Source organism: Rutilus rutilus (genome assembly GCF_951802725.1).
Source record: "Rutilus rutilus genome assembly, chromosome: 6".
Classification (NCBI taxonomy): domain Eukaryota; kingdom Metazoa; phylum Chordata; class Actinopteri; order Cypriniformes; family Leuciscidae; genus Rutilus; species Rutilus rutilus.
The window spans coordinates 28,605,653-28,633,210 of NC_140214.1; the positions used below are offsets into that span (position 1 = coordinate 28,605,653).

The 27,558-nt window shown below is 37.6% G+C and overlaps 3 protein-coding genes across 6 annotated transcripts in view; all 3 read right to left on the reverse strand.

Annotated features, from left to right (window-relative positions):
* Positions 1 to 6,991, reverse strand: part of sgip1b (SH3GL interacting endocytic adaptor 1b) — a 34,063-nt gene extending 27,072 nt beyond the window's left edge. Inside the window, 2 exon segments of the mRNA XM_084412725.1 lie at positions 2,394 to 2,460; positions 6,758 to 6,991. Of these exon segments, the coding sequence (XP_084268851.1) occupies positions 2,394 to 2,460; positions 6,758 to 6,767 (77 nt within the window). The 5' untranslated portion in view covers positions 6,768 to 6,991.
* A 6,736-nt stretch (positions 6,992 to 13,727) lies between these two features.
* On the reverse strand, positions 13,728 to 24,218 carry pde4bb (phosphodiesterase 4B, cAMP-specific b). 4 transcript variants are annotated; one of them, XM_084412540.1, is made up of 11 exons: positions 23,871 to 24,218; positions 23,585 to 23,697; positions 19,802 to 19,895; positions 18,362 to 18,546; positions 18,166 to 18,264; positions 17,908 to 18,072; positions 17,450 to 17,549; positions 17,140 to 17,294; positions 16,562 to 16,684; positions 16,290 to 16,472; positions 13,728 to 15,691 (listed from the first exon to the last, which is right to left on the reverse strand). In XM_084412540.1, exons 2-11 carry the CDS (start codon positions 23,663 to 23,665, stop codon positions 15,404 to 15,406), a joined length of 1,473 nt encoding a protein of 490 aa, XP_084268666.1. In that variant the 5' UTR covers positions 23,666 to 23,697; positions 23,871 to 24,218; the 3' UTR covers positions 13,728 to 15,403. The 4 variants fall into 4 exon arrangements, with proteins under 4 accessions (XP_084268666.1, XP_084268664.1, XP_084268667.1 ...); XM_084412538.1 differs by having other exon boundaries at positions 23,585 to 24,218; XM_084412541.1 differs by lacking the exons at positions 23,585 to 23,697; positions 23,871 to 24,218 and adding an exon at positions 21,569 to 21,892.
* LOC311292744 (3',5'-cyclic-AMP phosphodiesterase 4B-like) overlaps positions 23,883 to 27,558 on the reverse strand; it is a 51,110-nt gene continuing 47,434 nt past the window's right edge. The window contains exon 9 of the mRNA XM_084412542.1: positions 23,883 to 24,009. Coding sequence (XP_084268668.1) covers positions 23,987 to 24,009 — 23 coding nt within the window. The 3' untranslated portion in view covers positions 23,883 to 23,986. The remainder of the gene's footprint in view (positions 24,010 to 27,558) is intronic.

Consider the following 27,558-nt stretch of genomic DNA (forward strand, 5'->3'; position numbering starts at 1 on the left):
GTTTGACAACAAAAGTGCTGCAAATACTCACAACGCAGCCAAATACAGAAACGTGCTGCAAATTGCACAGACCACAACGGAAATGTTTAAGGGGAACCCAACAAGTGATGAACCTGGCAGGGCTTTTGTTCAATGTCTACTCGTCAGTGGTGTTGTCGATGACCTGAAAAGCGAGTTGTTTATTTTAACGTGATCATATGTGTGTTGTGAGTATTTGCAGCACGTTTTTGTATTTGGTTGCGTTGTGAGTATTTGCAGAGCGTTTCTGTATTTGGTTGCATTGTGAGTATTTGCAAAGGGTTTCTCTATTTGGTTGCGTTGTGAGTGCGTTGTGAGTATTTGCAACGGGTTTCTCTATTTGGTTACATTGTGAGTATTTGCAATGGGTTTCTCTACTTGGTTGCGTTGTGAGTATTTGCAACGGGTTTCTCTATTTGGTTGCATTGTGAGTATTTGCAATGGGTTTCTCTACTTGGTTACATTGTGAGTATTTGCAGCACGTTTCTCTATTTGGTTGCATTGTGAGTATTTCCAACGGGTTTCTCTATTTGGTTGCATTGTGAGTTTTTGCAATGGGTTTCTCTATTTGGTTACATTGTGAGTATTTGCAGCACGTTTCTCTATTTGGTTGCATTGTGAGTATTTCCAACGGGTTTCTCTATTTGGTTGCATTGTGAGTTTTTGCAATGGGTTTCTCTACTTGGTTGCGTTGTGAGTATTTCCAACGGGTTTCTCTATTTGGTTGCATTGTGAGTATTTGCAACGGGCTTCTCTATTTAGTTGCATTGTGAGTATTTGCAATGGGTTTCTATATTTAGTTGCATTGTGAGTATTTGCAACGGGCTTCTATATTTAGTTGCATTGTGAGTATTTGCAACGGGCTTCTATATTTAATTGCATTGTGAGTATTTGCAACGGGTTTCTCTATTTGGTTGCATTGTGAGTATTTCCAACGGGTTTCTCTATTTAGTTGCATTGTGAGTATTTGCAACGGGCTTCTCTATTTAGTTGTATTGTGAGTTTTTGCAATGGGTTTCTCTATTTAGTTGCATTGTGAGTATTTGCAATGGGCTTATATTTAGTTGCATTGTGAGTATTTGCAACGGGTTTCTCTATTTGGTTGCATTGTGAGTATGTGCAATGGGTTTCTCTATTTGGTTGCATTGTGAGTATTTCCAACGGGTTTCTCTATTTGGTTGCATTGTGAGTATTTGCAACGGGTTTCTCTATTTAGTTGCATTGTGAGTATTTGCAATGGGCTTATATTTAGTTGCATTGTGAGTATTTGCAACGGGCTTCTATATTTAATTGCATTGTGAGTATGTGCAATGGGTTTCTCTATTTGGTTGCATTGTGAGTATTTCCAACGGGTTTCTCTATTTGGTTGCATTGTGAGTATTTGCAACGGGTTTCTCTATTTAGTTGCATTGTGAGTATTTGCAACGGGTTTCTCTATTTAGTTGCATTGTGAGTATTTGCAACGGGCTTCTCTATTTGGTTGCATTGTGAGTATTTGCAGTACGTTTCTGTATTTGGTTGCATTGTGAGTATTTGCAATGGGTTTCTCTACTTCGTTGCGTTGTGAGTATTTCCAACGGGTTTCTCTATTTGGTTGCGTTGTGAGTATTTGCAGCACGTTTCTGTATTTGGTTGCGTTGTGAGTATTTGCAACGGGTTTCTCTCTATTTGGTTGGTTTGTGAGTATTTGCAGCACGTTTCTGTATTTGGTTGCGTTGTGAATATTTGCAGTGCATTTCTGTATTTAGTTGCATTGTAACTATTTGCAGCTCATGTGATGTCATAAAGATTTTTTCTTAAATTGCTGGTGTTTTTTTGTTTAATGTGTTTCCTTCATTTACGTCATGCTGAGCTCTCTCGGCCACCGTACTATTATTATTAAAAATATATACATTAAAAAATATATATATCCTTAATCCTTATCCAGTAAATCATGTCAAACTGGAAAAGTTATGGGGCCTTCAAAAATTGTTGTGGATAATGCAAGCCCTGGAGTCAAAAAGGCAAAAAGAACCACTGCGTTGCATGAAAACACAACAAACATTTGGTTGGTCTATTGTGCATGTTAGTAAAATGATCTTTTTATGTCTAAATGAGCAATTCTTCACCAAAATAAGCTGCAAAGTGCAGCAGACTTTATGCCAATGGTAAAAGACTGGCTGTGCTACTAATAAACATTTGACAAAATTACACTGAGCCAAGTCTTAGCAATGCATAATCATTATAGAAAGCAATTCACTCTAATCACAATAAACTAGGCTGTGCCAAGGTGGCCAGCTCTACACACGTATACACCAGTGAGCAAATCAGAATATCCTGTAGAGATCTGTGCAGAGCTGATGTCCACGGTCAAATCACTGACTGTTCTTACTCACGTAGTAGAGTCACTGTCCTTTTCCTTCTTCCGTATCCCGAAGGCCTTTCGGGTACGCTTTTTCAGTCCTGTTAAAAATCACGTTTATAGTCAGGAACCAAATAATACACAGTTCCTAACATGTTACAAGAAAAATAACATCAGTCAGTCTTGATGAAATCTATATACTACTGTTCAAAAGTCTGGGGTCGGGAAGAATTTTCTTTTTTTTTAAAGAAGTCTTTTTTTGCTCACCAAGGCTGCCTTTATTTCTGCAGTTAAACAAGAATATGGTGAAACATTTCCGTGTAACAAGATCCTTTAGAAATCATTCTAATATGTTGACTTGGTGCTCAAGATTATTATTTTTTATTATAAATGTTGAAAACGGTTGTGCTGCCTAATATTTATAATATAACTTACCGACCTCAAACTTTTGGATGGTAATGTACCTGTATATGTACATCATTTTACATTTTTGTAGATAGTCCTGCAATTTAATCTTTTGAATGTTGTGCGTTATTACATATAGGACTCCAAGATACTTCCCAGCAAACAAAAATATATTCTAAGATGTTTGAATGTTTTGTTGTGATGAATTGCTATATTTTCACTTGATTACATTTTAAAAGCTTGATTAAATTTTTAAAGTTTATATAAATTTAAACTTTACCACCCCTCCAAAAAATGGAAAACAGTTTAATTTTGAACAAACAGGTTTACATGTTTTCATTTTATTCTAAAGGTCTAACAAATATGTGGAAAGCATTTCCTTCCCCATTATTGGTAAATTAATATTGTGATAAATATTGATATCGTATGATATGGAATTTTTTTTTGGATAATATTTATGGCCATATGGCCCAGGCATAATTGTAGGCGTACCATAGTGATTAAGAATAAGACAAAACCATGGTTTGGAAGATAGATTCATGATGTAGCCTACTTTCTTATTAAATGTACATTTTGTAAATGTTGAACAAAAAAAGTTACACAGTGAACCTTTAAGTTGTGGAAACGCTATTTCTGAATGTTCTCTGAATGTCCAGTTTTTTAAATGTCTTAAAAACATTTTTGTTCTAGGTTATGCGAATGTTAAGGAAACGTTCATTTTATCATTTTACAAACATTATGGGAACGTTACTTTTGAATGTTCTCTGAACATTCTCTTTTGTGCTAAAGTTTTGAGAAAGACCAGACAACTTTGAACGAACATTCTATTAACATTACTGTAAGAACATTTGTTCATAACTTTGACAGAACCTTCCCAGAATGTTAGCCAAGAGAATGTTTCCTGCTAGCTGGGTTTTTGGAGCATTTGCTAAATCCATGAGTACTAAAGTAGAAATATTCCCTGTATTCTCTTAATAAATTTGACATAAATAAATAAATAATGTATGATAATTATACAAGAATTTGCTAAATGCAGTTGCAAATGTTTTGATGAAGTACATTGTCAAACTGCTGCCACTGCTTGTTATCAACTACCCAAACACAAAGCAACATGCAGTGCTAAGTTAAATGTAGAGCTAAATTCACTGACATCTGAAAAACAAACACTGAATTCAGTCACCAGGGGAGAGAAATTTTTCATAAATATTTCAACATCTGCAACTAAAAAATGCAAAAACATTTTTTCCCAAGACCTCATTCTGAGTGGACTGAATTAAATGATGAAACTTTTAATTATTATTATTGCATCAAGGCAAATGACCCATGAAACTCTGTACCGGGATTCACAGTGCATGTTTGACCTGGATGACCAAATCTGCAATGAGGCCATGCAGTCATTTAATGGTGGAAGGGTGTCAGCAACAACAAATATGCAAGATCTAAAGCTTATTTTTCAATATTTTCTCAATCTGCCAATTAACTTGTATGTAGAACCAAGCATCCCCAAGGACTGGCATCACGGTCCATATTAACAGACAAAGCAACAGCATTTATAGCCTGGAGATCTTGGCACGACGGCATACGGGACCGCTTGAGGGTCTCAGTGCAAAAGCCTCAGTTGTGCGTTCACCCATCATGCCTCTAGTCTAGAAGACCTCTAGGGAAAAGCTGACATTTCCTCCTCCGCTTGGCTAAAAGTGAGGCAATTAAGTCGAGTTATCCCAAAACAAATACAAGGAGATGAAACTGCTTGCAGCTTGTTCACTAGGTTAAACATTTGAATCCTACAATGCCATTAAATGAAGACAGGAATAGTTCACATTTAAGCACCCTTATGTTGTTTAACACCCATATGACTTTCGTTCTTCTGAAGAACACAAAAGGAGAAGCTTTGAGAAAAGTACTGGATGCTCTTTTCAAATAATAGCCTAGATTGCAATGATAATTAATGCGGACTAGCTTTCAGGCTTCAAAAATGATACAAACTGATCATAATAGTGGTCCATATACAACACATACACTGAATTTGAAGTCTTCTGAACCATTCAATAGTTTGATGTGAGAAACAAATTGAAATTCAAGCTGTTATTTACTGATAATCCAGTGAGATGTTAACTTGAGAACCACTGTGAGCAAATCATTGTCAATAAGGTGAGAACTGGATCTGTTCAATTTGTAAACAAATCATTAGTTATTTCTAACCAGCAAGCACCTGCCAGTGATCACCGGTGAATGGGTCGGCTCACAACTTGTTCATCTCACACCAACCGATTCAGATTCAATAGGTTAATTCATTAAAAAGATCCTACTCGGAATCAGTAAATTTTGGCTTTGTTTTTGTTTCTTATGCTCTAAAGGCTGCATTTATTTGATCAAAAATACAGTAAAAGAGTAATATTCTGAAATATTATTTAGGAATGCACCAATATGTCGGCACCGATAGCCTCATGGGCAGCGTGCTGACATATGGCGCCGTTGTGCTTCGGGTGACCCGAGTTCAAATCCCGGCTCGTGGACCTTTCCCGATCCCGTCCCCCGTCTCTCTCCCACCTTGCTTCCTGTCCACTCTATACTATCCTATCACAATAAAGGCAAAAATCACCCAAAAAAAAAAAAGGAATGCACCAATATATATGATAACCGATAATTCTTTATATTTGAAAGCCGATAACCGTTATAACGACCAATAAAAAAAATTTATATAATTTTTGAGAGCCTGATTACTAAAACAAAAAGTTTCACCATTAAATCCATGTCCCAAGCACACAATTATAATGATGTTCTCATTATAATTTTGTGTAGCCCATATGACAGACTTGCATGTTACACTGTAACTGTATTTTCCTTTTTGAAGTGATTACAATTATATTTCAAAGCAATTCAAAAATGTATCTGAAGTGTCTAAGCTGAAGGAAATAATCCATTATTTATCTGCTTTATTATATCGGCCAAATTTTATTATCGGGCCGATAACGATAACATTAAAAATGTATTTATTTATGGTGGCCGATATATCGTGCATCCCTAATATTATGACAAATTAAAATACCTGTTTTCTGTTTGAATATATTTTTAAATATAATTTATTTCTGTGATGGCAAAGCATCATTACTCCATCCTTCAGAAATCATTCTGGTGATAATGTGATGCTCAAGAAACATTTCTTATTATTATCAATGTTGCAACCAGTTGCTTAATATTTTTCATGGAAACTGTGATACTTTTTTTAAATTCTTTGATGAGTAGAAAGTTCAGAAGAACAGCATTTCATATAGAACAATATAAGGGGTTTTTACTGTCACTTTTGATCAATTAAATGCATCCTTGATTAATAAAAGTATAATTTCTTTCCAAAAAAATTACCGACCCCAAATGTTTGAACGGTAGTGTATATTGCACTTTTATGGTGCTTTTGTGTATTTTCTGAGGTTTGAAAGCTTCAGTCCCCATTCATTGTAATCGCATGGAAAAGAATGACCAGTCCATTCTTCAAAATTCCCATTTGTGTTTCCCAAAAGAAACTAAATCGTACAGGTTTGGAACAACAAAAAAAGTGAAAAAATTGGGAATTTTTTGGATGAACTATCCCTTTAAATTAGAGGAAATAAATCATGACCTATAAGATCATGAGGGTGGGACTGTAGACCACAGAGCAAAGACACACAAACATCCTGATGGCAGATTTACATGGGAGTTACATATTCCTTACACTGGACCACATGTGTAAACCGCCTTCAAAATATAACCTAGCCTAAATTTAATTGTGCCATCATGATGTTTGTGTGTGTCACGGTGCGCACACACACACACACTGGCCATACAACGTGAGACACATAATCCTTCACCTCCTTCAAGGAGACAGACACCAAAACAAGCATGTGCTGCATTTGGATGTCATAACCAGTACAGTCGGCTAGAGAATATTAGCACGCTAATAAATAACGTAATATCAACAGACAGCGATGAATTTAAGGGCCCAATGTGGATTTTTACCTTGCATCATGGTTGCAGCACTTCATTCCTCGGTTTCACGCAAGCAAACAAACTGACACGAGATACAGTAGTGATCCGGTGACCGGTCGTTAAAGGAAAGGCTCATACTGCCCAGCCCCGCACGTCTTCGTCTCGCGGGTTTCCCGGTAACCGGTGTGTTAGGCCCCGGGCACCGCCGCATCAGCAGCATCCACACACGCCATCACCACAGAGGGGATGCTGAGGACAGGCAGCCGATGCACGGAGAACGAGAGTGTGGGAGGGTCGCGTAATTACCAATCCTACTATGGAAGAGGCTTTACTACTCATGAATATTAATAAGGTCACGACGACGTAGCTTGGCAACCTTCCTGGAGCGTCCAGTCACGTAACAAATTGATATTCATGAGCCAATCCTTTCAACGTAGTAGGATTCGTTGGTTCGCAGCGTTCTACGCCGGTCTGTCAGCGAATCAGGTGGGCCTGCGTCACGTTGCGTAATTAATATTCATGACCTGAGCCAAGCAATAGTAGATTCACATGAGGGATAAAAAGAGGGCAAACGGACTGTCTGATCCTTGGTCTGATCCTGAGAACGATATTCATATGATATGATAGAGCGCCTCCTGCTGGTGGACAAAAAGTCTGATGCCATTAGTGAAAATACTTAATCCTTCTTCTGATTTAATAGATTTTGATACATTAAAATGATTCATTATAAAGAGGACATTGACCGTCTCCTCTTAACAGACTCGCAGCCGTGAGGAATATAGTTCACCTTATTCTCAGTACCCCTCGCCCCACTACAAAAGCTTGTTTTGTTTTTAAAGTGTCAAAAAACATAATCTTTGTATTTTACTGAATCAAAATAGTCTTCAGTTCTTTGGTTTTTCTGACACATTTCAGCATGGCACATTGTCACGCATTACTAAAGCTGTTTTGCTATTCAGGTACTGTACAATACTGTATAAAGCCACAAGGGGTCAGCCAAAACTGATTTTCAGATGGTAAAAAGAGACGGTAATAGGCCACTGAAATCTTTAAATCTTGTCAACAACTACCGGAAACTCCCATCTGAGAATACTAACTGAAAACAGGTTGGTCATGACTCATTTAACAGTAGCCTAATTTACACCAACAACTCAGGATAGTTAACAGGTCTCTGACCGAATTAACATAGACAGAATATTCATTGTAGATTTTAGAGAATAATAAAACAATAAATGTTATTTACAGTCATCCATGCATTATACACCCAGCCTTTTTCTTTTTAATTACGATTAAATGGCATTTAATCCTACATTAAAAATAAAAAAATAGCTATAAAACATGCACAATGAAATGAATAAATATGAGTAGGGTATTAACATTGCTGGGCAGATTACTTACACATTGTAGTCCATTACTGAATACAAATTACATGATAAACATTGTAGTTAGTAATCTATTACATTCCACATTTTAGATAATATAATCTGACTACTTTTAGATTACTTTTGACCTAACTTGGTTACTACATTGTTTTGAATTGAATAATCTTGTACCATACTGATAAAATTACAAAGATAATTTTTAGTTTTTTTTGTTTGTTTTTTGTTTTCAACAACATTAAACATTGCATTATGTCAGGGTTTCCCTAACTAGGGCTTGAGAAGGAACTGCAGGGGGTTCATACATTTATAAAAAGTTAATAATTAATACAATCATTAAAAAGTTAAATTATAAGAAATAACTAGTTTTAAAATGAAAACAATCCAAAATAATACTCTAACTAAAAAAAATTAATGTTTTATTTGTTTATACTGTGCAGCCTCTCAATTTTCAATGTAATTGTAGTCGCCTGACTAGTGGCCAGTCTGTGTGTGTAGTTCCATAAAACTTTTGAGAAAGGATAATTTAAAAGATAAAAAGAAGAAGAATTAGGGAGAATCAATGAATTACTGCCATTTTGTGAATGTTAAGTAATCATGTAATCAATAAAAAAGTCACTGTATTCTGACAATGGATATTTTAAAAAGTAATATAATCTAATTACAAGTATTTAATTTGTGTCTAATTATGCAATCCAGATAACATCAGTTACTACTCAGCACTAAATATTAATATGCAGTATAATACTGAAAAAAAGGATAAATAAATGAAGGAATGCATTGAACCCACAATAGATATTTGTAAAAAAAAAAAAAAAATGCTGTTTATGCTGTTTGAGCATAAAAAAATTCTGCATGGTTACAAAGCTCAAAGTCTACTCCAAAGGGAGATATTTCTATTTTACATAATCCACTTTTCAAGAACTCCAACAAACTACGTTTTGACTACAACACACTTTTCCGGATCTTATGGAGTCATAATGTTCCTCATTTAAATAATCTCCGCCCATGGAATACGCAAAAAACAAACAAATTTAATTCAATTTTAAACACTGTTCCTGAAGATTATATACAGTGCTGCATGCAAGGGGTCTTTCCTGTGTTCACCTTTGTGCCCCTATTTCTTTTTCTTTTCTATAGCACAATAATACTGTAATTTTTTTGTCAGACCTCTAGTAAAAGTGTAACTGTGAATCCTATCCAGTCTCTTTCAATCAATAACTCACGTACAGTAGTTGTACTTTTGAAATGGATATATGGAATACAGAAGAAGCGCAGCTTTACATTTCAATATAGTAAATGTCATCCAAACTGTTGCCATGTTTGTGCGCTGCACATTTTACGGAAAAAAGCAGACAGGTAGAGTACAACGCACAAAAGCTTCTCCTGAAAGACGTGGCCATTCCCATTTTGTCGGGATAATCTGTTGCTTATGGATCACAACCTGTAAGTACGTCTTATCATTTGTAGTTGTGTTTTATATGAACAGTTCAAATTATACGTTTTATGTTGTTGCTATTATGGCTATGATGTAAACGGAGGGCAAAGCTTTGCTTCCGCTAGCTTGCTAACATAACAGTATTGATGTAGTGTCTACTGTAGCTTTTGTAAGCTCTTGCTTGATTTTGTGATCGATTACTGATTGTATTACCATAGTTTTCCAACAAATATGATTAAATGGTGGATAACATTGTATCTAAGAAAATTACAAAAAAAACAACATACCACTCTGAAACGTCCTGTGAAATCTGTGCTTGCAAAGTCCGTGCTTGAAATCCATTCTGCACAATCCTCTTGTTTGTTGACATTGTCAGGGTTTGAATTGGGCTCAAAATGGTTTGAAATTAATGCCATTGTTTACATCTGAGTAGAGCTTGCAGTTATGGAGGGGCGGGACATTTCCCGAACACGAGCTAAGCGCTGCCAATCACAACGCACTGGGCCAGCTAACCAATCACAGCACACTGGGCCAGCTAACCAATCACAGCACACTGGGCCAGCTAACCAATCACAACACACTGGGCCAGCTAACCAATCACAGCACACTGGGCCAGCTAACCAATCACAGCACACTGGGCCAGCTAACCAATCACAGCACACTGGGCCAGCTAACCAATCACAGCACACTGGGCCAGCTAAGCTAACCAATCACAGCACACTGGGCCAGCTAACCAATCACAACACACTGGGCCAGCTAACCAATCACAGCACACTGGGCCAGCTAACCAATCACAACACACTGGGCCAGCTAACCATAACCAATCACAGCACACTGGGCCAGCTAACCAATCACAGCACACTGGGCAATGAGATCACAGCTAACCAATCACAGCACATTTTGTATTTCGGAAGGAGGGGCTTGATCGAAAACAACACGTTCAACCAGACTGCGGAGAGAGGAGCTGTAATAATGTAAAATATGTGAAAAATAATGCATTTTTTGAACAATCAAGCATGAAAACATATTGTAGTACACCCTAAAACAAAATCAAGACTTAGTAAAAGGGCATAATAGGACCCTTTTAATAGATAAAATTGTCAGTGATAGAACATAAGAAACTTTTATTATGGATGTTTGTTCAGCAGTGTAGCACAGTCTGAATACGTAAGACATAATTTATTCTGTGTTTTGAGTTGTGCAGAATGTTTGACGTTCTGTTTTGCTGGGTGTGGGCGAAGATTAGATGTGATCAACAGATTGCCTTCCAAAGAGACAGATTTACTAGAACAATTTCCTAAACTTACTCTGTATGTCAGGTTACAACTACTTGAATACATATGCACATATGCATGTTCTGTAAATATTCAGGTTTGTCACTGTCAGTCCTCATTCTCAGGAATTGTCTTCTTCTCTGTCAACAAACTCATTGTTTTATTCCCCTTGAATGAATTCTGTGATCAGATATTCAACATGGCCCTCATCTTGAGTGCACGATAAACGATCCTGCTACCAGGAAATTTGCCCTTTTCCATGAAGGGAAAGTAATCAGACTGGTTTTTGCCATGAAGAAGCTTGATCACTTCCTCCTCTGGAGCTCCGGGTCCTAAGAAAAGCCCCCAGTGGCCCACATGTATTGAGTTTCCACATGCTGCTCACTGGAACAACAAGCACTTTGACGTCAAACACTGCAAAGCTTTTGTGGCACTCCAAAAAAAATTCCCAAGCTTTCACAGCTACTGACATGGCAGCGATGGAAAAAGTTAACCCAAGTGTCACAGGATTTTTTTGTAAAAAAGGGACTGTACCCTAAATAGCACGTCCCAAGCATCTTCCCCATGTACTCTGATAACTCCTAGACCCCCGTTTTCTTGTCTAGTTTTTGTTCATTCAAGCAAGTACTAACACGTAAACTGCTATATTTACCAAACTAGATTTTTAGAGTGGCGCTTACCTGTGCAAAGCTTTTCTGTCACACTTTAAAAAAGAAATTCAGGGGACTTTTTACCACAACTTAAATAAATGCATGGTTGCAAGTTAAACATTCAAACAAGTTGCAAACATTAGTTCTGGCGACAATAATAATAATAAAAAAAATGGAGTAACTTTGTCTTTATCTAGTAACTAAAATGGTCTTGATAACTCTGAAAATTGGGCAGTGGATTTAGTTCCCAGGATGCTTTATGTAAGGCCCGTTCACACCAAGGACGATAACTATAACGATTCGGTAAATATTTAAATTGTTCTAAATATAAAGGAATAGCAGAGTCCACACCACAACTATAACGATAACGGCACAGTGAAACAATATTTATTGAATCACTTTCAGAACTATTTTGTCCAGCTAATGAATGATAAACATGAGAGCCAATCAGAATACATCCTGCTTAAAGAGCTCGAGCATTTAAAGCGACAGGCGACAAAACTGCAGCACGCGCTTATGATAAACAGAACGATATTGTGCGCAGGTGTGGACGCTAATATAGTTAACGGTTATCTTTATAGTTAGCGCTTTTGGTGTGAACGGGCCTTAAATGTTAAAATGAGTGGTATTTTGTGTTTGACATTTTTTAAAGTTTCGGTTATGTTGAAGTTTTTGTGGTTAAGATTAATTGGTTCCAGAACCACATCTCAATTATGTTGAAATTAGTTGGAACACGTAGGCCTATGTTTTTTAAATATTTAACTTACGCCACAAATTAAGTTCCTCTAATTCAGTGTAGTTTGTTGGTTAAATATAATGTCAATAGAAGTTGTTATAACTCAAAAAGATTGATGCAAACTGTTGCATTTGTTGTTGTTGAGCCAAAGCATTTGCTTTTGGAGTGCATAGCCCTAATGTGTTAAATACGCAATTTAAACGTGAGGGGTTTGTTTCAATCGAATCAAATTTCTAGGGTGGCATCCATGATATCCTAAGATGCTTTGTAACAACTTTAAATTCAGTCAGTCAAAACACAGCGTTCGCTACACGCTACACGCAGTCAGCATGCTGAAGCTGATCATCGACATTACTGGTAACCTTTAGCATAAATGTAACTCTATGAAACCAGTCTTGCTGAGCAGGATGCACTTCATTTGTTTCTAGTTGGTGGCTGCTGTCACGTCTGCGTGATCTATACTCTGATATGTGGTGAATGAGTATGTTGTTTCATTCTGTTTTTGGTGTTTGTTTTATCAGCGTGATCAGGGGAAATAGCTAACAGCTAATTATTCCACCTGTTTTCATGTATGTGTTTAATAAATGCAATAACGTGAAATGAAATGAAGCATTCAATACTGTTTTATAATAATCTTGGATTTCTGTTGGTTTTAAGGGCATACTTTTAATACATGTGTTCTAAGGATTTTTTGACATCACTGCTAGTCTTCAATTAACACATACATAAAGTAAAGAAAAATAAAGTTGAGTCTGATAACTCAACCACAAATCTCATAGCCAAACTAGGTGGATACTAAAGCAAAATTGTCTCATGTATAATTGCATACTGTTTTTATATAACAAATTTGGTCCCACTTTATATTACGTTTAAATTAATGATTTGAATGCACTTTTTGTTTACATTGTACTTAAATTTAAAAATACCTGCATGAAATTACACTGTTGACCCTAAACCTTAACCCATCCTTAAACCTACCCATATACCACCAAACCTGACCCTTAACTTACCCGTATCCCACCTCCATAGCAGCAAAAGTGTTTCACAATACAACATGAACACAATACATTGTTGTTACATGGATGCTTTGTTGTGGTTTTGTTCCTGTACGCATTACCTTTGTTCCCTGTTCCTGCTATTCATTTGTTGTCATTAGTTGATTGCTGAGTCCCCCCATTATTTGGTGTATTTTAACCCTCCTCAGGTTGCAGTTCAGTGTATTACCTTCTTTATTTTTGGTTTGTTAATAAAATGGTTGGAATTATATCCATCTCCTTCCTTCATCACCATCTTCTGACAATTGCACCTAACTTTTTTTTAAAGTTAATAGTAGTTAGACACCTAATATAAAGTGTGAACACTATTTTTTTTTCTTGTAGCTATATGGTTTATATTATGTGCAGGGTGACAAATTTTCCCGTTTGGTTCAGTACAATTCTAGGCCGTCTGCCCCTATAGATAGACATGGAGCATGCAAAAGAAATTACATCACTTACAGACCAAAACATTTTCATTTCTTTCTGTTTAATCTCTCTTTTTTTGACAAATAAGAAATGTGCAACACAACTTTAACAGAGGATTAATACTAAAAACGATAATATAATAACAATAAATATAATAATAATGGAGATAACAGTGATTCCACCAGTGAAATCACAGTTGTTCCACAGTGTGCTTGTTCATCATCCGCTTCACAATGACTAAGAGTAGAAAAGACAAGTTTTAGCTTCACACTGTAACCGTAATTTCAATTCGGGCAAATTACGTCAGTTGAACTGTGGCAAAATGTAGTCATGCTTTCGTGAATCAAATAAGAAGAAGAAGAAAAAAATGCATTAACAAAAAAAGCAAATAGTATACATCTTGTTAGGAAAAAAAAGATACTTGTTGATGTAAAGGCTAATCTCAATCAGAATGACGTGCGTTCACCACATCCGTTCCTGACCAGTAAGAACATTCAGGAGGAACCACATTGTTTGACATCAGTGATTGTGTAATTGAGGTTTATTGTTGACTTTGTTCCGTGAATATTAACAGCTTGGATTCTAAGAAATGAATGGACATTCTAAGAGTTGACATTTTTAATGTTAAATCGGAAGTCTCTTTTGTTTCTTGACATAAAAGTATCTTAGTGACATTTACAGACACAAAGAGGTCATTTTTAAATATATAATACATAAAAAACAGTTTTAAATGTCGCTATTAAGGGATGTTTGTTTCCCATATTAAAGTGGTTTAAAAGGAATGATCTGGGTTCAATACTAGTGCAGCTCGATCAACAGCATCTGTGGGATGATGTCAGTTACCAAAGAAAAAATCATTTTGACCATAAATTCAATTCAGACTATCCAACAGTAAAAAAAAAAAAAAAAACAACAATAAGTAATTGCTCTTACAATGGAAATACAATACAAGTAAAAAAAAAATTATGTATAAATATTCAGTGGTAATCAACATAATTGCCACTAATACAATCAAAAGAGCTTAATTTATATCCAGCCCAGGACATTCCTTAAGAGTAACCACTAAAATGCTGGACTCTTTGGATCCTTTTAAAAAAAACTTAATACGACATAAAACACTGTCACATTAGCTGTACCGGAGGAATCGCTTTATAAGAACGCCTTTTAGAGAAACCGTGTGTTACAAAGTACAAAGGTTTTGTATTAAATAAAGATAAAGTATGCTGGCACAAGAAATAGATTATTCTTTTTTTCTAAAATTTAGGAAGACTGCATTCCCAACACAGGACTGGGAATTATGCTTTTGCTTTCAGCATGACGACATTCCTCACTTTTGAAGTACAAAAAAGTAGTCTTTTCTTTCTTTTTTTTTATTACAAAAAAGTCCATTTAATGTTGTAGTACAAACCCCTCTTATATGAGGGTCAGCATTTCTCCTTCACAGAATCCCACTCCAACATTCAGATCAGACTGTAGTGTCCGATTAAGAAAATCCAGCTCATGGCACTTTCGGGGTACGCCCGTCCGTCCACTTGCCAATGTCCAACTTGACTGTATTCTTGCAAATTCTGTGAAAACTATATTGTGTAGGATGTTCGCTCGCTCCCCATTATAGGCTCTGTAACAACAGCAGAGTCCCAAGACACAGTGGTCCTCAGTGGGATTCTCAGATAGCAGGAGAATAACCTTCCTCCACTTTAATCTGTCATCAAATACGGCCAACATGTAGTGAGGTGCTACGTCTCGGCAGATGAAGGAGAATGCGTCACAGTCTCTACACTGTCTGTCTCTAAGAGGTCCTCTGTATCCTGCTTGGCTCCTTCCTCGTCCTCCAACTCGAACTGAAACTTATCTCCACCGTCAGTTCCCGTTTCGAAAAAGGGAGGGGAGGGACTCTGTGGTATCATACTGTGGTACCAGTTCCTGTTCTCTTCTAAAGTGTCCAAGATATCCTGCGCGTCTGGATGCACCAGGTCCGCCCAAGTCTCCCATAGCGGGTGCACGATGTAGTCAATGAAACCAACCTAAAAGGAAAACAAACACATGATAAGTCCCTTCTAGAAATAGCCAGACTTGACCAAAAGAAATGCACTTAATTGTATTGAATGTCCAGTATTTCAAATCTTCAAAGTTATAAAAAAACCCCCCCAAATCTGCAGATAATATAACAATGAAATAAAAGGCCATTAAGTGTACTTAAAGAGTTTCTTAACACACTTAAGCACACTTTTAAAAGTGCACTTTGTAATAATGTCAAATTAAGTTTTACTTTAAAGTGCTTTTTAATAATCTGTTGTCATGCTGTAAAGTACACTTATTTCGATGTGTTGACTAACATACATAAACAACATAACATTTAACAACATTAAGCACATGCAAAGTGCTTGACTATATAACTATGAAACTCACAACTATGAAAGCACACAGGCCTATACAAATGTAAGCCTACTTAAGTGTTTCAAAAAAGCTAATTGAACTTGAATTGTAAATAACATGTTTGAAAAACATTCCATTCAGTTCACACTTAAGTATATTATTTCCATAATAAGTGCTCTTTTTAAAAGTATGCTAAAGTGTAGTTCTTTTTCCACGAGGAATGACTTGGAGGCGATGGATGCCCACCTGAGACTTCTCCACTGAAGCGGTGTGTTTGTCACACATCGGGCTGATCTCCATGCCTCGCTCTCTCTCTCGGTCACCCTGGTGGAAAAACTCTTCCATAATGCGGTCCGTCCATTGCCGGTACAGATCCAACGGCTTGGTGGGATTGCTGAGATCGGCACAGTGAACCATATTTCTTAAGACCTGTGGACATAGTGAGACATGACGTTGAATTATGAGGAAGCAGTGAAGAACTGAATGTTGTTGTTGAGGACACATAAGCCAAGACTCACCTGTATCCTGTCCGTATAGTTGTCGAGCAACAACACTCCTGAACTCGTCACCTTCTTGGTCTCGACCATTGTCTTCAAGTCAGCCAGTAAGCTCATGTGCTTGGACATGTCTGTCGCTAGTACCTATTGAGAGAGAGGGAGACTTAGTTTGGTCGACGCATTTTTGCAGGCCCAGTCATTTCAATAGGAATCTGTGCGAGTGACAGTTTTGTGTAAGGGTGAAAAACTTCAATTAAAAGTTTTACTTTAAAGTACATTTTAAATGATTAGGCCTACACTGTACAACATTGTATGATCAATAAGTTATATGTTTTTACATTGCTTTAACTCATCAAAATAAGTTAAGCAATTTTCAGTCAGTTTAATGTAATTGAAGTTGAAATGACTTAAACATCCAAGTTGATTGAACTTAAAAATTTAAGGCAGCAACTTTTTTTTTACTGTGTATGTTTGGCGGGTAACACTTTACAACAAGATCCTATTAGTTAACATTAGCTAATGCATTAACTAACTAATAAGCACTTTCAAGTTCAAATACTTGCATTTCATTTTATAAATGTAATTTTAAATCTGCCTACCAGGTCAATGACCATTTTCCTGAGAGACTGTCGCTGTTTCTTGGAGAGGTTTTGGAACATATCACAGTTTTCCCCTTGCAAGAGCTTGAAACCAACCGCTAGGTGATGGTTCTCGAGAACAGACTCATCATTGTACATGAGCGCCAGCTCGGAGTCTGCAGTAAAGAGAGGCATGGTCATAACATAACAGTCATAACATTGAGGCTTTGCTCTTCCATATGGTTTGAGTTGCAATAACTGCAGCAGTTTCGACTCATAAGCATGCATAGTCTTCAAAATGTAAAGGGAGGAGAAGATAAAACACACTCACTGGTATTAATTAGGAACTGGTTTGAAACCCCTGGGTGGTCCACGTCATGGATGGCTGCTGCAAAGATAGCGGCAAGGATCTCCAGGTCTGTAAAGACTGCCTGTGAATAATAACGGCGAAAAGACTGTTGCATGACGTGGATCAACTTTCCTTGGTCAAGTACTGTGTGTTGCACACAGTTCAAGCATCATAACACAACTCTTTAAGTTGAAACAGATTCAGTTTTGACGTTGTTTGCCAATGACCTTTAATAAAACTAAATATTTTGTAGATAAAAGACAGCTTCGTCTTTTCAAGTTTTATTTTATCACTGAGAGAAAACAAAGCGAAAACCAGCTGCAGACAAAACATGCAGGCTGTTTAGAGATTAGAGGGTTCACACATAATGAAGATTAAAGACAAATCAGTTCAAAGGGCTCAGAAACAGCTATGACTGGCTACATATTCGAGTTCCTCACCTCCAGTGCGGGTGTGGACAGCAGGATGTGTGTGGACTGGGCCACATCAGCCGCGTGGAGGCTGTTGTGATAGGCCACGTCTGCGTGGTAGTGGTCTTCAAGGGTCATCATGTATGTCACAAAGGTGTCCACTGGGATCTTGAATGTCTTCATTAAATCTCTCTCCTACGTGAAAAAAAAAAACATGCTTTAGTTACATTACATTTTTAAAAAACACATTTCTTCACTTGTGAGATGAGCCTTTTTTTATGTACTAACCTGAAGGATGGCATACATGATGCAGGTCAGAGGCCGGTGGTGAGAGTGCTCTGAAACTTTGAAGATGTTCAGACCCCACTTGTTGATGTTCTCCAGGTCCTACATAAGACAAGAGAGGATCCGTCCAATTACGGTACGAACTCGGCAAAATTGCACGCTTTCCATACAACAGGTGGTCTGTAACGTACAACTATACCTTAGAGAGCAAGTCCTCCAAATCTGTTTTCACGCCGAACCTGGCCGTACTGCTGCTGCTGGGTAGACCAGGGCCATGCGTGACCTTCCTCACCCCGCTGATCTGATTCATGAGCTGCTGCTGCCTCCTCTTCCTCTCCCGCGATTTCGAAGTGGGCGAAGGGATCTCCAGCTCATTCTGTTTATCTACAGGGGGAGAGGTTTCGGCCTGTTACTCATGAGATTGTTCATTTCAGCACTCGCACACTCAATTCACAGCAGCAGCCAGGACTTTTCAGACTCATTGAGTGAGTTAAAATGCACAAACAAAGTTAGTACAAGCCACCTACAAGTTCAACAGTTGATGGAACAGCTCAACAAACAGTTCCTAGTTGAAAATATCCATTTAGACCAGAATGATGGCCCACGTTGGTTTATGCTGGTTCTGTAAAGCTGGATCAGCAAAGCCATGGTCTTATTGGAGAAGCTGCCTTATGGGAGCAGAAGTGGCAGTGTGCCGATGCTTGTTTATTTTGAGCTTATTGGAGAAGCTGGCAGCCAAAGTCTTAGCGGTTACATAAGTGCATTGTTATATTGGTCAAATCTAAAATAACGGTTTACGGATTAAACCTGTTTTGTTCAGTTTGTCAGCAAATAACAACAGAAACAGTTTTGTTTAAATAGTATTTTTGCTTGAGTATTTTGATTAATATTAAATTACAATTTAAGGTTTGAAACAAGGCAAAAATTTACAGATTTTCTAATAAAAAGTATTTTTTAAGTTGGCCCAAAGTATGTATTTTTAGTACTCCAATTTATAGTACTTGTGTCTGATGTCAATTCCTACTGAGTTGATACTTAAAACATGCATTGAAAAAAACATCTGAGTCTCCTGAGATGAGAGAGAAACCTCTTGATTTGTTTTCTCCATTGACGTCCAAGAACCACACGTTCTTTCTTCTCGTTCTTGTTTGTCAGTCAGGAGAGCTTGAGCTGCGTGTGATCTCTCAGTAACACTGCATATTAAGAGTGTTTGTCTAAAAAATCTCCCCGTTGATGACTCTCCTGTTGATGAGTAAGTGCGTAGGCTGTAGGGCTCTGAACGGCAGGGTTAGGGGAGTACAGTGACCCCGTGGCAACTAAAGCAGACTACGGTTTCAGCCCTCCTTTCTCTCACACACACTCTCGCTGCGTAGATGCCTGACCAGATCAGACTGGTTTGAAAAACACCAGCTATCAGTGTTTTCATGGTGAAGTGTTATCCACAATCTTTTATCTCTGTCACCATCTGAGATATGGCTTTCACCATATTCCCCATGATGTTTTGGTTTCTCAGTTTAGCCCACATGTCTGAAACTCTGCATACTGCAGTAAAAACACTGCATGAATCTCTCTTCTCTCCATAAATCTGTTTTTATGCTATTGCCTATTATAAGACGATGAAAAGAAAACTCAGACTCACCTAAGAATGTGTTGGAGATGAACTCGGACACCTGGTTTCCAGAGCGACTCATCTCAGACAGATGTGTCAGTTCCCGATTCAACATCCTTTTGAACTAAAACAAACAAGACAAGTCTTGTTAAACTCGTACAGTATAAATATTTCTGGACTTCTCAATTGCCAGTCCAAGCAATGCAAGAAACTCAAGCAACATCCATATTAAACAACCAGTACATTCCAAGCAATGTGCGCCGGTTAATAACCCACAAACACACCTTAATGTAACCCCAGGACACTGAGAGCAGGTAGTTGACTTCAGGCATGATGGGAGTCCTCAGTTCGTGCCTAAAACCCTGAACTCCTCTCTTCATTTGAGTTATGCACAAACTCTTCTCAGCTCAAACAAAAGCCCAGCGCTGACTCTCCTAAACTCATCCCTCTGTATTCTCTTCCACGTCCCAGCCAGGTTCCCATAAACAGCAACAATAAGGAGAAATCCAGATAGAGTTCCATGATATCTGCTGCATCTGCCAAACAGTCTTGTTTCTCTCTCTGTTATTTTCTGTCTCCCTTTCACCCTCCTCTCTCTCTCTCTCTCTCTCTCTCTCTCCTGTCTTTACACTCCACATCCTTTGCCGCAGCAAAGACGGATACATGCACATAAACACACAAAACCCACAATGCTCTGCTTTTAACCTGCAAGACTAACAATGAGGTTTTTCAATTTGTATATGCATATTTTTTATGCAATACCCATGCATGGTACAAAAAAGCTTTACAGTTACTGTATGATATGATCTTTGGTCTGTAGTAATAATCATATCAGAGAAAATTCTCACATAATCAGAGCCGAGTGTTTGCATGAAAAAAACTCCAGCCAGACAGAAGCAGTAAGTACTCAAGATTATTAATCAGTCCCGCACATCCTCCACATTTAACAGCAAATATGACCCTTCTGACACATCAGCTGTATTCCCGTAATATATTGTTCTGGGAAGTTTTGAACATGGTTTTGCAACAGGCTATTTTTCTGAAACTCAAACATTGTAGCGTGATGTTAGCCACGGCAAGGTCATGTGGGCAATTCCCAGGGAATGCAAAATTGCTCAAATATATATATCTTGCCAGTTGCTTTGGATAAAAGCATCTGTTAAATGCATAAAAGTAATGAAAGTACACTTCGACTGATAATATAGAAGAACTAGACTGTCGAACCGAGGTCAGCAAGTCTAAAAAAAAATGTAAATGTAATTTTTTTTAATATAAAAATGATATATAACACATTATAATCATTATTTATACATAATACTTAAAATGTATTAAATGTTTGGTTTTTTAACATTTAGTATGTTTAGTAAAATAAGATGATTAAAACAAAATGTTTTAATTTAATTTTAATTATCCGTTTAAATTCATTATTTAAATTGAACTTTATAATTAAAAATGAAGTTTTAAAATGAAACGTAATATAAAACAAAATTAAGAGAGTCAAACTACTGCACTATTCCCCGTTTTCAAAGAGTTGGCAATTTATTTATTTTTTCATTCTTTTATTTAAATTTTTGCACACATCCAAATATATTCAAACTTCCAAAAATGAAAGACGATTCTGAGCTCATAAATTCTCATTTCTTTTAACAACAAACAACGATCAGTAACAATCTTTAACAATCTTTCTTATACAAAAGAGGACAACCAATCAAACTCCAATAACTGAGACGGATGAATTGGTTGCTTTAAGATTGAACCACAAAACAAACAAAAACTTGCACTCAAACAAAATCTCACCTCTCTCCAGCTTTTAAGCACACCAAATTTGATCTTTTTCTCCGAGTAGCACAGTCCCATTGTTGCAGCGAAGATGTTTCGTGCGGTACTGGTGAGCATGTGCAAGGCAGTGCCTGTGAGCTCACTCTGACGGCTGTCAGGAAATGCCTTAGACAAAGTGCTAACTGATTCACCTCACTGTAGACGACAAGCCCTCCTCCCTCTCGACTCTCTCTCAGGTACAGGCGCGCTGAGACCACGCTATTCTTGCTCTGACTGCACACATGGGTGGAACTGACTCAATTACTACTCACACAACTTCAAAGGCGTGACAAGAAGACTCGGTCTTTTGTCGTTCATATTTAATGACGTGAATTGAAGACTTTCACAATGTAGGTGGATCTCATTATGTGTTGCCTTTAAACTTTCAACAATAAATAATAAACTAACAATAACATTACTTTGAAATAAACAATATAATTATGACTAGAACTTATTAAAGGGATAGTTCACCCAAAAATGAAAATTAGCCCACGATTTACTCACCCTGAAGCCATAGGTGTATATGACATATACACAATTGGAGTTATATTAATAAAATGTCCTGGCTCTTCCAAGCTTGATAATGGGAGTGAATGGGTGTCTGTCTTTGGAAGTCCATCAAAGCGCATCTATTCACGATTAAAGTGCTCGACGCGGCTCTCCGGGGGTTAATAAAGGCCTTCTGAAGTGAAGTGATGCGTTCGTGTAAGAAAAATATCCATATTTAAAACTTTATCAACTAAAATAACTAGCTTCCGGCGGATGGCCGTAAACGCCAAAAGAGTAACTCTTGAACTTGACGCACAACGTCAACGTCGTGTATATCAGTGTTTCTCAACTCCAGTCCTCGGGACCCACTGCTCTGCACATTTTGTATGTCTCCCTTATTTAACACACCTGAACCAGATCATCAGCTCGTTAGGAGGACTCCATGAACTGATTTGAGTGTGTCAGATAAGAGAGACATACAAAATGTGCAGAGCAGCGGGTCCCGAGGACTGGAGTTGAGAACCACTGGTGTATATATATATATATATATACACATGTGTGTGTATGTATTTATTTATCACATATATATGTGATAAAATGCAGTATAATACAGTCTGGAATGCTTCAATGTCAGTGAGGTAATGTGCCTCTATGCTCTCTATCTAGATCTGATTAGGTATCAGGGTAAACAAAGCAATGAGGTCACAAGTGAAAAAGAGGCCAGTGCCAGTGGCAGTACTCAAATAATGCCTGCATGCTTCAATCATTTGTTTTTTTCACTCTAAGTAATGAGTGTTTCAACAGTTTCCTTTCAACACTGATTCCAGTAAATCCACTGAATCCATAACCACCCACACTTACAGAGTTGAATTCATGTGTTTAAAATAAAATAATAGCCGATTGGGCCAAAAGCCTTTCACCTATAGCATAAACTATGGGCTATTACAATTAGTACACATTATTTTAGAGTTTCTTATGAAATTCTTTGGGTAACAATCAGGCAATCGCTTCAAGTTATTGCATGCTTTCCTACCGACAGTATTATTGTTTTGCGACAACATCTCAAGATCCCACGTCAACAACTCATCATCAGTGACGTTCCCAGTATTAACCTCACAGACATGACCAGACTGTTCATGAACAACCGCATAGTCTATCCATGTATCAGCACAAAAAAAATTCAAAACTGCATTTGAGAGATGTGACTAACCAATAATGGTGCACTATGGAAATAAGATGACTAAACTTTTCAGACTGTCTGAGACTGTATGATAGACCATCATTAAAGATACTTCAGTAGGGTTTGCAGAATATCACAAGAGGTTGTCAAATCCTCCTTATTCCATCTAATTCATATACCAGCAAAACATTGACTTAGGCTTTGAAATGTGGAAGGCATCAAAAAGTACTATTCTATCACAAAGAAAGTTAGCATTAGTTCAAATTTGCATCGACTCAAGCATGCAAACTCTAGTTTGGAGTTTTAAAGAGCAAGTGCCATCTCACCTTGTTGGAGGCCATGTCACTGACGGAGCGGTACGTCTGGATGGTCTCCAGCTGGTCCAGGCACCAGTCTAGCTCCTCCATGGTCTCCACGGCCAGCTTCTGGTAGGACTCATCTGGTAAGAGACACACGGATATGTATTCAGGATCCGGCCTCTGAAAAGGTGGTCCGCAGTGATCTTTCATGGTGGGCTGAGTGCTGCTGGTGTAGTCATTCTGTTCTGATAGCAGCTGGATTACTAGCTCACTGCTCGCTGCATAGTCCTTTCCATTGTGTCTCCAAACTCACCTACTGTGCAGTCTGTCAGCTAGTCAGTCTCTTTCTCCTCACATCGCCTTGTGCTGATGTGTCAATGAGCCTCAGACCCGGGGGAGCTTAGTGGGAGGGACTCTAAAACTCATTCCCTATTTCTCTCCACTTCTGTTGACTGAAAATGCATTTAATTGAAACCAAAATGAGGAGAGAATAGTGAAAATGATTAATGCTCAGTTATCTTGTTAGTAAATTATCTTGATGGATAAATCTGATAAAAAAGGAGTTTTTAAGTAAAAAAAAGAATATTTTTAAGACCACAAGACATTTTTTCCCATTTATATTAATGTAGATTAAGCACATTTTCCCTCCAGGTGTTCATTATCATAATAAGTCTGAATAGTTTACTTTTGAGTTTTTATTTTTGTCATTATTTTCATTGCTGATTCTCATTAGATTCTCATGATTGCAGTGTAAGTGTATGGATTATTTCCATTAAGTTAACAAACATTTCCTTAATACACAATGCAGTGGTTACACCTATGAAAATTAATATGAATTTTTATTTTCTAACGTAAAAATATACTTCAATACAATTTTTTTACTTATTTAATATATTCATTGTAAATTCATATGAATGTATTATATACAATAATGAGAGTTAGAGTTTTGCATTATAGTATTGAGTGAGAATGTACTTAATTATCATGAAAATAATGTCATGATGCAAAAAAACTCCCATAAGAGTCAATAAGTAGGTTTCGTTTTCTTAAAGGGTTAGTTCACCCAAAAATATCCTGGCTCTTCCAAGCTTTATAATGGCAGTGAATAGTAACTGAGATTTTGAAGCCCAATAAAGTGCATCCATCCATCATAAAAGTAATCCATACGACTCCAGGGGGTTAATAAAGGCCTTCTGAAGCGAAGCGACACACTTTTGTAAGAAATATATCCATATTTGGCTGGCTTACGGTAACGGGCGTATGCGAGTCTAGTTCCGGCAATAGAGTGGCCTTTATTAACCTTCTGGAGCCGTATGAAGTACTTTTATGATGGATGGCTTGAGGGTGAGTAAATTATAGGATAATTTTTGGGTGAACTAACCCTTTAATACAAAATCATTCTGGGGGTTAAAATAAGTATAAAGATACTACATTTACATTTAAAATATATACTTTTGACAAGACTGCTGGACAAAGAGTTGACAGGACAATAGTAAAAAGGCCTAAATCTGAGAAGAATGAATTACACCTACTACAAATTCTGCAGAAAGGTCTGCAATGAAAGACTCCACCACCCTTACAGCGAGCCTCTGATCTTTTAGCAGACACAAGCCTTTTCCAAGGTGGTATTGGGATTTAGCGAGAGATCAGGACTCATAGAACCCCCACCACCTCCATTTGATTCCCCGATAGGGCTAACTAGAAGGAGGTATGAAATCAAAGCCAGGGCTGTGTTTGCAGGAGCAACCCGAGAGGCAAACTTTACTCCCCTCGCTGGCCAGCATCCAGTCAAAGCTCAACAGGAGCCAAGCAAAGTAAACCACTTCCCCGGAGGTTGAGACGCCGCTAAATCGTGGAGCGGATTTCCGTGCGACACTCAGGCTGGAGTCTCCCCTCAGGCTGCAAATTTTGTCTAAATTAACCATTTATTCCCGGCCTTGTTGCAGGATGACCTCGGAAATGTTGCACTGACAAGTTCATCTGGCTTCCAGTTCAAACTTTGCTCACAGATGTGTATTGCACACAAACCACCAGAAGTCTCAGGTCAGACAAATGCAAATGCACGATTTTTTTTAAAAGTTGCCAGCTAGCGCCCGCATTTTTGAGCTTTTTCACAAAATTTTCATGGCCCCCAGAATATTGTGTTGTATGAATATCTGAACATACAATATATTAAAAGAAAGAGCAGAGTCTCTGCTTTTAAACAAACAAGGACTTTTTTTAATTTATTCTAGCTTCATGCATTCTTTTTTTTTATCAAAACTTAAATGTGGGTAAGTTTTAAAAAAAAAGAAGCAAAATTTTCAACAAAAAGCTGAGAAAATCGTGTTTTTGTCAAAGACTACGTCTGGATGGGATTCAGAACGATGATCAAAATACATGGGGCCCTATCTTGCATCCAGCGCAATTGACTTTGTACACCGACGCATGTATCATTAATATTTTGCACCCGCGCACAGCGGACTTTTCCCTCCACAGACGCATGTCGGTAAATTAGGAAATGAACTTGCGCTCCCGGGGACGGTTCAGCGCAAAGAGGAGGCGTGTTCCGGCGCAAACGTTCCCTGGTGCTATTTTGCAGGTTTAGAAAACAATTCCGCCACTGACCAGGAAAACACACGTTGCATGTTATTCATATGCTATTTTAAGGGCGCATGCTTGGCCATAATGTAGCGTGTGCACAATGTGCATACACTTTGATTCTCTCATCTACACAGAAGCAGCAGTTTTAATTTTTGCAAATCATACATTATTACAAGGAAAAATATTACCACACGAGGGAAAACATTGTGGTGTCCATGAAGATGTGAAAAAATAGGCATAAATCTAGCTTACACATTTACCCAAATTATCATACGCCTGTTTAACCGAAGCTAATTTGGCTGGGTTTCTCCATCCCCAATGTCACTTCTCTGTCTTTTACGGCCCTGACGAGAACGTCGGTCTCCTCGGCTGTGAACGCTCCTGGCGCGCGCCTGGCAAATCCACTGTTATAATAGCAATCCGCCATGGAACAAGCGCGCCTGCTCTTAAAGGGAATGTGAAATGACGCTCTGATTGGTTTATTTCACGTTACGCCCAAACCACACCTATGAATAATGAAGCTACTTCAGACCAACCCCTTTTAGATTTGCGTCGGGCGCAAGAGTCATTTATCCCGCCGATATAATCCGTGCACAAAGTTTCTTGCGTTTCGCGTTTGATACTTGCGTTTCAGATCGTTAAAATAGGGCCCTTTGTGTAGATAGAGTCCATCAACACCCCCAAAGGGTCGACATTTCATTCAGTAACATCAGGCAGTTTTGATTTATATGCTGTTTAAAGTTTGATGATCATGTAATTGCGTAAGCTATGCTTCTATCGCTTGTTTCTGTTGCTTCTTTGCCTGTGTTTTTTGTTCTGGAGATTTTGTAATAATTCAGAAGATGCGTAAGAGTGGTGCAGGGATGAAATAAAAATCCAGAAGACTAATTTGACGCTGGTTCCCTCAAGATTTTCCTATGGTTTTTCAATTTATGAGTAAAATAAGGTCTGTGCTATACATTTTAAAATATATTCAAATAAAAAACTGTTATTTTAAATTGTAATAATATTACACAATTTTTTTTTGTTTGTTTTTTTTGGATGAAATAAATGCTGTCTCGGTGAGCATAAGAGACTTACAGACTCCAAACTTTAGAATTTGATCACACATGTCTAATGTTTATTATCTTGTGGCTATACAAAACCAGAAATGTAATGTGCTTCCACTGTTAAAAACAAACTGTGGCAATGCTGACAATGCAAATGTCCTTGCGTTGCATTATGAATTGCACTCTGACACAGCCAGGAATTCAGTGTGGCATGTGACTCGAGATTACTAGAAGTTCCTGTGTACTTGAGCATTTTTCAGGCCTCATATTATCCCCACATAACATTTTACCTTTTTAAATCACAATAATATCTTAAGCCAAACCACTGTCATTTAAATCCAAACATTTAGCAAGAAAAAAGGCTCGATT

Coding starts and splice junctions, on each gene's coding strand:
- pde4bb (XM_084412538.1), bottom strand. CDS start 23,767: ATGAAAGATCACTGCGGACCACCTTTTCAGAGGCCGGATCCTGAATAC. Junction 18,547..19,801: donor CATCTCCAACACATTCTTAG/GTGAGTCTGAGT, acceptor CTCCCCCTGTAG/ATAAACAGAATGAGCTGGAG. Junction 15,692..16,289: donor CTTCAGTGGAGAAGTCTCAG/GTGGGCATCCAT, acceptor TTTTCCTTTTAG/GTTGGTTTCATTGACTACAT.